This window comes from Urocitellus parryii, chromosome 1, assembly GCF_045843805.1.
Source record: "Urocitellus parryii isolate mUroPar1 chromosome 1, mUroPar1.hap1, whole genome shotgun sequence".
Taxonomy (NCBI): domain Eukaryota; kingdom Metazoa; phylum Chordata; class Mammalia; order Rodentia; family Sciuridae; genus Urocitellus; species Urocitellus parryii.
In genome coordinates, this window is record NC_135531.1 from 94,180,434 (window position 1) to 94,191,739 (window position 11,306).

Genomic DNA, 11,306 nt, shown 5'->3' on the forward strand with positions numbered 1-11,306 from the left:
ACTCAGGTTGGAGACAAAAGCAGGGGCTCAGCCAGAGCGCCAGCCCTGAACCAACGCGGGCCGGCTGTTGGAGGGAGCTGACTTCTAATTGACCTGCCCGCCCGGCACGCAGAGCCAGATTCTGGAGCTGCGAGGAGGGAGGGAGCTGACGAGCAGAGCAAGAGCAGCGTTAATGCAGCTATTGATTTCTGCCACCAGCCAGCAGGCCACAGAAGTGGGGGACGCACGCAGGGGCCGGGGTGCAGAGTGCTCCCTGCCCTACCTCTATAGCGTGAAGACCCTGCCTTTTCCCTTCTGCTGTATTTGGAGCTGCTGGGGTGTGGTCCAGGGCATGTTGGCCTTTCAGATGAGCAGGAGCTAGGAGAGGTGACTCGGTGGTGACCACCCTCATCTCCACTAGCCCTGGACCGCTACCCCTAACCAGGGTCTCTGATGCCTGAAGCCTCACCAGTCTTTGAGCTGAAGAATTGATCCTTGGACATAATGTGGACCTTTTGCTCTCACTACATCTCTGACCTCTGACCCCTTAGCCCCTCCAGGACACTGCCAGGCCCTCCTGGGTCTGTCTTGGACTCAAGCCAGCTTGCCCAGCTCTTCCTCCTCAGGCATCTGCCTTCACTAGGGAGGAGTCTTGGTGGGCTCATGTCGCTGGGGTGGGCCAGGGAACTTGCGGCTCTTGACGCCAGCATTGCCTCACCCTGGAGCTTTTTCCTTGACCATGTTCGTCCCTCTTTGTGGTCACTTGTTGGCAGTCTTGGGGCAGGCTCTGCCTGCTCAGGGTCTCCATTTCCCCCTCTATAATGCCAAGGACTAGATGATCTTCTGGGACAGGCTGAGTGTCGGGGGCAGCTGGACTGGGGGATGATAGGGTTGTCTGGGGACAAAGATCCAATGTGTTCCCTCCTTCAAGCCCAGGGCAGGACGGGGTTCACCAGATGTGTGCCTCCCCCCTGAGCCACCAGCTGCTGGGCCCTGTCCTCCCACCCCTCTTCTGACAGGTGCTGACTTAGAAGCAGGCAGAGAAGGGACACTAGAGAGCCAGAACTGATGAGGAAACTGCCACCCTGCTCCATGTGGGCCAATTCCTTCCAGCTGTGGAGGCTGGCTGCTCAGATGCCTTACCCTTGAAGCCCGCATACAGAGGCCTTGTCTTGGGAAGGGGCACACGTGGAAGCGGCTAAAGGACACACTTTTACGTGGCTCCACTCCTCTAGGGTCACAGCTGCTCTTGGTTCCTGCCTGCCCCAGCCAGGGTCCCCTCCTGCCTGCAGTCCACCCCTGGGTTCTCATGTGGACCTCACCCAGGCCAGACTCTTGACAGATCTTGTGAGGCCTCTGCCCCTACTGTATCTGGGAGCCAGGCCAGAGCATAGCAGAGACCCAAGTAGACATGAGAGTAGAGTCTGAGATGATAATGACTGTGGTTTGGGAGTTGAGGAAGAAGTATATGCATAGGCATGTTGTCCCCCTCTCAGGGGAAGGCTTGTCCTCTGGTTCAGTGCTGCCTGCTCTCTAGTAGGAAGTTAGATGTTCCTTGAAATAAGGATTCTAAACCTGGCCTATGTCCTCCCACCAACTTAGGAGGCTGAGGCAGGAGGATTTCAAGTTCAAGGCCAATCTTAGCACCTTAGCAAGATCCTTAACAACTTTGTAAGACCCTGTCTCGAATGAAAATAAAAAGTGGCCAGGCACAATGGCTCATGCCTATAGTCCCAGCAGTTTAGGAGGCTAAGGCAGGAGGACAAGTTCAAAACCAATCTCAACAATTTAAAGAGGCCCTAAGCAATTTACCAAGACCCTGTCTCAAAATTTAAAAAAAAAAAAAAAAATAGAAAAGGGCTGGGGATATGGCTCAGTGGTTAAGCACCCCTGGGTTCAATCCCTGTTACCTAAAAATAAAAAAGTGCTGAGGATGTAGCTCAGTGTAGAACACTCGTGATTTCACACGCGTGCGCCACACACGAAGGAAGGAAAGAAAAGGAAGGTTTCTGTACTCTGTTGGCAGACTCTGGGGACTCTGGTTTATACATAGCAACCAGGTTCCTTTTCCTCTAGTACTTGTCAGAGCCTTGAAATAGCAGATGTATATTAGAAATCTCCAAACGAGAATCCAAGAACAGCTTCCCAGACTTTTTGATATATACCTTTAAGCACTCCTCTCCCTAGGAAGGTCCAGGGCAGGAAGGTTAGAAAGTAGAAGTGACCTTAATCCTCCAAGGTTAATAAGTATCTCCAGCTCTTTTCCACCCCAGCAAGGAAGGAGTGCCTGTCTCTACCAGGTCTTCTAGAACAAAGCAGGACAAATCCATGTCTTGGAGCTGTGGTCTGAGCCTGCACTGTGCCACCTGAGAGCCATGTGTCCATGGGCTAGTTTTTTTTTTTTTTTTTCTTTCCTTTTTCAGCGCTAGGGATGGAGCCCAGAGTCCCATGCATGCTAGGCAAGCACTCTGCCATTGAGCTCCATCTGTAGTCTGGGCTAGTAATACTCTTAGACCTTGTTTTCCGCATCTGTGAAATAGAGGATTACCAGCCACTACTTTGCAGGGTTCTTCTGAGTCTTAGAACTGAGGTGGTACAAATAAAAAATTCCCTGACCAAGGTGGGCTTGGCACTTAATAAATGCCTCATCAGTCTGGTGGTGGTTACCGTGGTGATGGTGGGGAAGTTGAAGGAGGAGGGATTTGCTGCTCTTCTCACCCTATATTCTCTTGTCCCAACAGAGTAAAGACTCTTCCACGGGGACACCTGACCATGTGCCGGCCCTGAGCAGCAAGGCCCACCAGGCACCTCCTTTGTGGGCAGCAGGGCCGAACACTTGCCTGTGAACCCCAGCAGTTGGCAGCCTCCCTCTGCAGCAGGGTCTGGGCCTTGGCCCCACCATGTCGAGCCTCAGCGGTGGCTCCCAAGAGGCTGGCGGCAGTAGTAACAGCAGCAGCAGCAGCAGCAGCAGCAGTACCACCACCACCACCACCAGCAGTGGCAGCAGTGGCAGTGGCCCAAAGGCAGGAGCAACTGAAAAGGGTGCAGCAGTGGCAACTGCTGCGTCAGCCTCGGTGGCAGATGACACACCACCCCCAGAGCGTCGGAACAAGAGTGGCATCATTAGCGAACCCCTGAACAAGAGTCTGCGTCGTTCCCGTCCCCTTTCCCACTACTCTTCCTTTGGTGGCAGTGGTGGCAGTGGCAGCCTGATGGGCGGGGAGTCTGCTGACAAGGCAGCGGCTGCTGCGGCCGCGGCCTCCCTCTTGGCCAATGGTCACGACCTGGCGGCAGCCATGGCAGTGGACAAAAGCAACCCTACCTCAAAGCACAAAAGTGGTGCTGTCGCCAGCCTGCTGAGCAAGGCAGAGCGGGCCTCGGAGCTGGCAGCTGAGGGACAGCTGACACTGCAGCAGTTCGCGCAGTCCACGGAGATGCTGAAGCGCGTGGTGCAGGAGCACCTACCACTGATGAGCGAGGCGGGCGCTGGCCTGCCCGACATGGAGGCCGTGGCGGGCGCCGAGGCCCTCAATGGCCAGTCCGACTTCCCCTACCTGGGCGCTTTCCCCATCAACCCAGGCCTCTTCATCATGACCCCCGCAGGTGTGTTCCTGGCCGAGAGCGCGCTGCACATGGCCGGCCTGGCCGAGTACCCCATGCAGGGAGAGCTAGCCTCTGCCATCAGCTCGGGCAAGAAGAAGCGGAAACGCTGCGGCATGTGTGCGCCCTGCCGGCGGCGCATCAACTGTGAGCAGTGCAGCAGTTGTAGGAACCGAAAGACTGGCCATCAGATTTGCAAATTCAGAAAATGTGAGGAACTCAAAAAGAAGCCTTCCGCTGCTCTGGAGGTAACGGCTCCTTAGAGGGAGGTGTGTGGGCTCTTGATCCGTCTGGCAGTCCAAACCCATCCCCCAGCCCTGGAGCCCAAATTTCCTACCTGGGCAAGTGTCTGGGGGAAGGCCCGGCCAGTCCTGGGGCCTGGGGGTCTGGCTTCAAGACACCAACCAGTTCACTGCCCTAAAAGTCAGAGCCACATCCTGAAACCTGAACAGGCTGTAGTTTGCAAGGCACTGGGATGCCGATGCCCCACCTGGGCTCTGGGTCAAGGATTGAGATTACCATATAGGTCCCGTTTCTCTGACACATGTCCTACAGCATCCAATCCGTGATCTGAGATTCTGGAACTGTCCCCTGTCCCTTTTGAGGGATTCTGTCCCCTGTGCCCGTAGAGCTCAGCCTTTCCCCCAAGGCCTCCCAAGGGTAGAGCAGCTCCAGTCCAGTCTGCCCTACGCTGAGGCCTGGAAGATTCCTGAATCTGTGCACCAAGTTCACGGATTTGGGGGCCTGGGCTGGGGTGGCCATGAGCCTGGATGCAGTACGGGCAAGTCAGCAAGGGCCTGTCTACCATGGGGTGGATTTAGAGAAGGCAAAGAAGTTCCCATGCTGCTTTCTCTCCACCCTGTGGCAGGGCCTGTCTCTGTGCCCCCAGACGTGACAACCTAGCTGGAGTGCCAGGCCTGGGTACAAAGCATCTTTTCAGCTTGCTCTGTCCCCTGCCCCTGGCACCGCCCCTCTACCAGTGGGCTTGACGCAAATCTCCAGAATGGTTGGAAAACAACAATGGTATCCTGGCCATGGCCCCTGGCCACCCCCTCCAGCCCCAGACCTCATGGGTGTGTTTGCCTATTTGCAAACAAAGGCACCCACTTTCGTCTGGTGTAGAGAAGCACGCACACCTGCCTGGTCCTCATATCTCATTATAGACACAGCTGCTTGTTGACCACCAGTTACCCTCCTTCCCCACACTGCTCCACGTGCACCTCACAGTCTAGCAGAGCGCGACAGACACCCCCTGTACATAGCCAGTGCACACGCTGATTTGACAGAAACATGGACACAGCCCCCAGATTGCAGCATGGCCATCGGGTGCTCTGTGCCTTTGGGCCAGGGGAAGGGGTTTTCCTATGGAAAGAGGGTTCCTGGGCACAGTGGCTCGGGAGGCCTCAGGGTGCTTTGGGCCCTCCAGCGGTCACAGCTCCTTCTCTGGCCTGGCCTGGCCTGGCCAGGATAGCAGGAACTCTACGGGGTGGCTGCCTTTACTCCAGGCCCACCCTTCCGCCATGAGGCCGTCCACGGGGAGCATCTTGCGCCTGGCCCACCTGGACCCTGACTGAACTCTCTCCTTGTTTTTGTCTCCCGCCCCGCCAGAAGGTGATGCTTCCGACGGGAGCCGCCTTCCGGTGGTTTCAGTGACGGCGGCGGGAATCCAAAGCTGCCCTCTCCGTGCAATGTCACTGCTCGCGTGGTCTCCGGCAAGGGATTCGGGCGAAGACAAACGGATGCACCCGTCTTTAGAACCAAAAATATTCTCTCACAGATTTCATTCCTGTTTTTATATATATATTTTTTGTTGTCGTTTTAACATCTCCACGTCCCTAGTATAAAAAAGAAAAGAAAAAAATTTAACTGCTTTTTCGGAAGAACAACAGCAACAACAAAGAGGTAAAGACGAATCTATAAAGTACCGAGACTTCCTGGGCAAAGAATGGACAATCAGTCTCCTTCCTGTGTCGATGTCGATGTTGTCTGTGCAGGAGATGCCGTTTTTGTGTAGAGAATGTAAATTTTCTGTAACCTTTTGAAATCTAGTTACTAATAAGCACTACTGTAATTTAGCACAGTTTAACTCCACCCTCATTTAAACTTCCTTTGATTCTTTCCGATCATGAAATAGTGCATAGTTTGCCTGGAGAATCCACTCACGTTTATAAAGAGATTGTTGATGGCGCCGTGTAGAAGCCCCTTCTGTATCCATCCACGTGTGCAGAGCTGTCGGTGGGAGCTCGCTGCAGGGAGGGGGCACCCCCCACCCCCGGGCCCAGGCCAGCCATGCTACACCCACTGTCCCTGACCGGGATTCCCCCCCACCCCAACCGTGATGATTTTGGAAAGATGAAAGTTCTGTTTATCCACTGAGATCTGGGGGGGGCCGTGTCTTGATATTTCCAATCCTGGCTACTTTCCCTTAGAGAAAATAAGTCCTTTTTTCAGCTTCGCTAATAGCAGCAGAAGAAAGGGCTTCTTTGCGTGGTCCCCTGCCGGTGGGGGTGGGTGCCCAGGGGGCCCCCTGCGGCCTGGGGCCCCCTGCCCATGGCCAGCTTCCTGCTGATGAACATGCTGTTTGTATTGTTTTAGGAAACCAGGCTGTTTTGTGAATAAAACGAATGCATGTTTGTGTCACTGAAGCACCACTGGATTCTTGCTCTCTGGTTTTGGGGGGCTGGTTTGGGGCTTTTTGGGACCATCTTGAGGGGGGAGAAGGGTGGCCCAGGGATATTTAGAGTGGGGTCTCTTGGTAAGAGAGGCCTTCTGGATCCAGTAAGGAGCAACCTGGAGAGAGGATAGAAATGGCCTCCACTTGGAAGGGGCTTATCCTGAAGCGCCCCACCTGCCTGCTCACACCCCGGACCTCAGAACCTGGGCCGCCAGGATCCTCACTCACCTGGAGCCATGTTTTCTATTCCCCTTGATTAATCGGGCCTCATGGTGCAAAGCAACCTGCAGTCTTGAGGAGGGGTCTGGGCTGCCTCTTGGAATCCCATTCCTTTCTTGTGCCATGGCAGGGATCTAGTACTTCCCCAGCCACTGTTCTGTTCCCCATGGAGCAGTCTGAGCCCAGGTTCAGACTGTGGCCAGGTTGTATCCAAGCACACAGAGACCCCTCCCTCCATTCTTCAGGCCTAAGAGTTGCTAGACTTGACTTCTGGGGAAGTCATCACACACACAGCCACAGGGTCTAGGAAGCCACATGCTCTAGCCTGAACAGGAAGGAGTGGCAGTTGCATGCCCCTCTCTACATATCACAGAGGCCAGCCTGAAAGATATTTCCTATCCATCCACTGGGGGAAGCATTATTTTCACCCAGCTGCTTTTGAGCCTGGCAGAGATGGAGGCTAGACTTAAGGAAGGACTTCCTGACAATGTTGAAACCCTGCTTCAGGTGGGTGAGGGATTTCAGAACAAAGGAAGGGGCAACTTCTAAAGCTGAGTGGGTGGTGAGGTGGGGGAAATGGGCTGTCTCTGCCATTGTTCTGGGAAAGAGAAAGCAGGGGGGTGGGGTGCTGACCCCCAACCCTTTCCCGGGTGTCCTTTCCCGGGTGTCGCAGGCTCCCTTGGAGCACCAGGGGCTCAGCAGCCTGGCCTGGCACAGCGGGGGCAGGCGGGGGCGGGGAGGCAGCTTTCAACTGCATCTCTGCCTGGGAAAATTCCCTTTCATGTGGCTGCCTGTGATCTCTCCAGGCGGCTCTGCCTAAGGGGGGTGTCCAGCAGGGAGTAGGGGGAGGTGTTGGCAGCTGGGGGGCACCCTCACCCCTAGCACAGGCAGACTGCAGCACCTCCAGAATCTCAAGGGGGTGGGGAGGACCCCCAGGGCTGTGGGAGGGGGAGCCCGGCCAGCAGGGGGCACCGGGCTGGCTGGAGGCCCCGCCTGCCTCCACCAGGGCTGGCAGCACACTGGCTGCAGATGGCCTCGGCTGGCCCTCATTGGCACGCCTGCAGGTGTGGGGTGGATGGCTCTGGTGCCAGTCCCTATGGGGGGGTGCTGTGACTCAGCCGGCCTTGCTTTTAGTGTGCCAGCCCATGGCCCAGTTGAGTCGCGTGGACCCACCTCCCAGCCCAGTCACCCCAAGTTCAAAGTCCCTCACCTCTCCCACCTCTTGCCTCCTGGGTCTGGAGGAAGCCAGGGGGAGGACATAGCTGTGAGGCTGAACATGTGATGAGGACTCATTTACCTCATCCGGGAAAGGGGACAATAATCATCTCTCCCACAGAAAGTGGCCTGAGGGGAAACTGAGATCACACGAACCACCGTCAGCACTCAGGCAATGGCAGCTGCTCTTACTACTTAAACCTCTCCAAAACGTCTCCCACCTCTGCCCAGACTCTGCATCCTCCCTGCCACCCTAGCCAGCCAGGCCGCCCACCTCCATGGTGTGGCCAGCAGCAGGCCTTTCCTCCCCAGCCCCAGCCCCAGCCCCAGCCCCAGCCCGCCGAGCTCGCCCTGCTTCCTTTGCCTCTGTCTCTGGCTGGCTGTCTGCAGCTCCAACTTGATGGTCTCTGCTCCATGTGTCATGAGTCTCTTCATCTTTTGACACCTCTGACCTCTGTGTGGCACTCATCTCTCCTGGCTCCACACCTCTCTATAGCTGGCAACTCCATCCCCATCTTGCACGCCTACAAACCCCACCCGCTGCTCCCCTGCCTCACAAGGCACTTAGAGGCAGACTTCCCTGGGAGTAGTGTGCCCTTTTCCATACCCTCCAGGGTTCCTCAACTCCCCTTTGCTGCAGCTGGGAGTCTGACCTCCTAGTGACCTTTTTCTTTTTATGGGGGGGAGGGTCTGGGACACTCGAGCCACACCCCCAGACCTATTTTTGTATTTTATTCAGAGACAGGGTCTCACTGAGTTGCTTAGCGGCTCACATTGCTGAAGTTGGCTTTGAACTCCCAATCCTCCTACTCCTGTCTTAGCCTCCCCAGCTGCTGGGATCATAGGCATGCACCACCATGCCCAGCAAAGTGGGGGTTTGAGAAGCTGGATGTATGGATGTTCTGAACCCAAGTCCAGCTCCTGCAAGGACCCTGTGTGTGTGTCAAAGAGATGGAGACATGCTACGAAGCCCTGAAAAGCCCCTGAGGTCTTACACAGCAAGGTGGCTATACTTGGCATCAAGTGTGACGTGAAAATGGGTGTGTGACTGTGTGGAAGACTATGATATGGGACCTCCTGTGACCACACAGGAGGTTAGTATATGACACCAGTGGCCACACTTTGGGATGTTCTGTAACATTGCTTGTGTGATCCTTTGACATAATCCTATAAGAGACCCAGTGCGTTACCAGGGTGGACAACTAAATGTGTGACATTGATTACAGCATTATTGTTGTATGGCATTGTGTGGCCCTGTGACAAAACTGGGTGATTATATGAATGTGTAACGCTGTGTCCGTAAGACCATTCATGGATGTGGCCCTGAGACTGACATGGATTCTCTGTGTCAGTGTGACCTCGGTTTGACCGTGTGATACTACCTAAATAACGCTGGGTGTGTGCCATGACACCATGTCAGCGTGCACCTGTGATCCTCAGTGATGGGGACACTGTTGCCATGTCTTGGCTTCCTTGTCTTTCCTGGGTCTCTGCCCTGACAGCCTGCAACTCTAGAGGGAGAGCAGGGCTCTGGCGGCCTCTCTTATCCCCAGCCTGCCCCCTCGCCTGGTCCTGAGGCGCAGTCTACATGGGGGAGCTGGCGTGGGGGCAGCAGGCACAGTTCCCACGGCTGCTGCGGCCCCTCTCCCAGACCCATCACCGCCTGCTTCAGCTACACAGAATCCTGGCAACCCCAACCTCTTTGTTCTCTGTGACCGCCAAAGGCCTCCCTCAACCTGGCCTGCCCATGGCCTGGCAGCGCCCCCTCCCCATTACCCCACCACAGCAGCCAGGCCTGGCCTGACCTAGTCTCTAGTCACCCTTATCAGAGACCTCTGGGGCCTGATTCAGGATTCCAGACAGGGCCTTTGGACCTCTGCTCTGAGCTTGCTATGGTTGATCTCTGCAGGAAAAAGGAAGCAGGACAGCTTCTGTGGCTGCACTGGGTAATTGTGGGCTCTGAACTGGGCTCTTTGTCAGGGTACTTCCCCTTGGCCCAAGACTTGTTGGAGGCACAGACTTTAGTCTGGGACAGTTTCAGTTTACTAAGTAAATTTACTTCATTGATTCTAAGAAATCATCAGTACCGGGATTATTACCCATTTTATAGATGAGAAACTGAAGTCCAAGAAATTAAGTGACTGGCCCATAAGCAAGATAGTGTCAGAGACCTAATTAGAACCCAGGCTCCTGGCTGCCTAGGGGAGGAGGAGCAGCTCCCCCCAGGAGAATGCAGAGGGGGCATGGGAGTCTGGACATGGGTTCCCCCTCATTTCTTGGTCATTGTGTCAACACTGCATTTTGTGCATGTGTGTTTGGTGTGTGTGTGTGTGTGTCTTTGCTGGATGATCTTGGCCAAATGCCCTTGCCTCTGTGTTCTCAGGAAAGAGGGACAACATAGCCAGGGGGTGTAGAAGAGAGCCCTTGCCAGCGTGTTTTGCAGAGCAACAAGATCACCTCAGTTAGTGCCAAGACCCACATCTTTCCCAGCAGGGACATGAGGCTGGTGGGCCTGGTGGGCCTGGGGGACCGTGGTTTGAGGGTCCAGTGTCCATTCCTAGATTCAGCCCAGCTCACATTGCCACAAAGGAGATGGTGATGGCCATGGCTTGAATGTAGTCAAGTCCATTTGCATCTGACTCGATTGTAGCCCCAGCTTCCCACCCCTCAAGGTGCCAGAGATGGATAGATGGAGGTCACTGCACAGCGCCCCCCCCAGCCCCTCATTGCCCGCCCACAGCCCTGGGCTGACAAGCCACTGCTGGCGACAGCCAAGGTTGGGGCAGGAACAGGCAGCCACCAGCCTGGTGATAATACAGACCTTGACCCAAACGCCCTGCAGACAGGGAATCAGTGGGGCACAGAGAGAACTTGCTGTCCCCCAAGGTCACACAGCCTCGCAGCGAGTCCTGTCCCTGGAGGCCCACACCTGCCTTGAGGGTTCTTCTTGCTGGGGAGGATAGTGGGGGCATAAGAGGGTCCCCTGAGGCTGGCCAGGCTGCCAGAGCGGACACTTTCATCTCTCTCCGCCTGTCGACCTGCCATCTCTGAGCGGCATTAAATTCCGCTCCTGCCGGAGAACAAGGGCTGCCTCAGATTCCAGGCAGCAGGGCGTGAAGACAGGCGGCCCAGGGGAGGTGAGCCAGGTCCTCCAGGGCTCTAGCCTGGGTGCAAAGCCACTGAGCCGGTGGGATCTCATCTGGGGGCTCAGGTGGCCATTACCTCAGCCTCCAGTGCTCAATGAGATGCACGTCTGTTTCCTGTCCCCATCTCGTCCTTGTGGGTGCCTTCCTCCCACTTCAGGTAGCACCGCAAGACCTTCCTGACCCCTGCTGTGTCAGGTTTCCCTGAGCCCCCCTTGCCATCCCAGGGCTGACCATCGAGGGCACCACCTTGGTAACCTATGGTCCTGTGGCTCAGTAAAGGAAGTGTTGGCAGCTCACACACAGAAGGGGTGGAAAGCCTCTGTAGGCTAAATAAACATCGTCTCCTCTTTCTGGGCCTTTCCCCCCCACCTGTGCATTTCTGACTCTAATTGGGGTGCTGATGACAGGTGAGAGAAACTTAGTAAATAGAGACTCCTCGGGCTGAGGCTGGGGCTCTGTGGTAGAGCACTTGG

At 55.7% G+C, this 11,306-nt stretch overlaps 1 protein-coding gene across 4 annotated transcripts in view; it reads left to right on the forward strand.

The window, feature by feature from the left end:
* Cxxc5 (CXXC finger protein 5) overlaps window positions 1-6,224 on the forward strand; it is a 33,214-nt gene extending 26,990 nt beyond the window's left edge. For all 4 annotated transcript variants that reach the window (XM_026401223.2, XM_026401225.2, XM_026401224.2 and 1 more), the window contains exons 2-3: window positions 2,721-3,827; window positions 5,188-6,224. In XM_026401223.2, the coding sequence (XP_026257008.2) occupies window positions 2,880-3,827; window positions 5,188-5,232 (993 nt within the window). In that variant the 5' untranslated portion in view covers window positions 2,721-2,879 and the 3' untranslated portion in view covers window positions 5,233-6,224. The remainder of the gene's footprint in view (window positions 1-2,720; window positions 3,828-5,187) is intronic.
* Window positions 6,225-11,306: the final 5,082 nt, after the last annotated feature.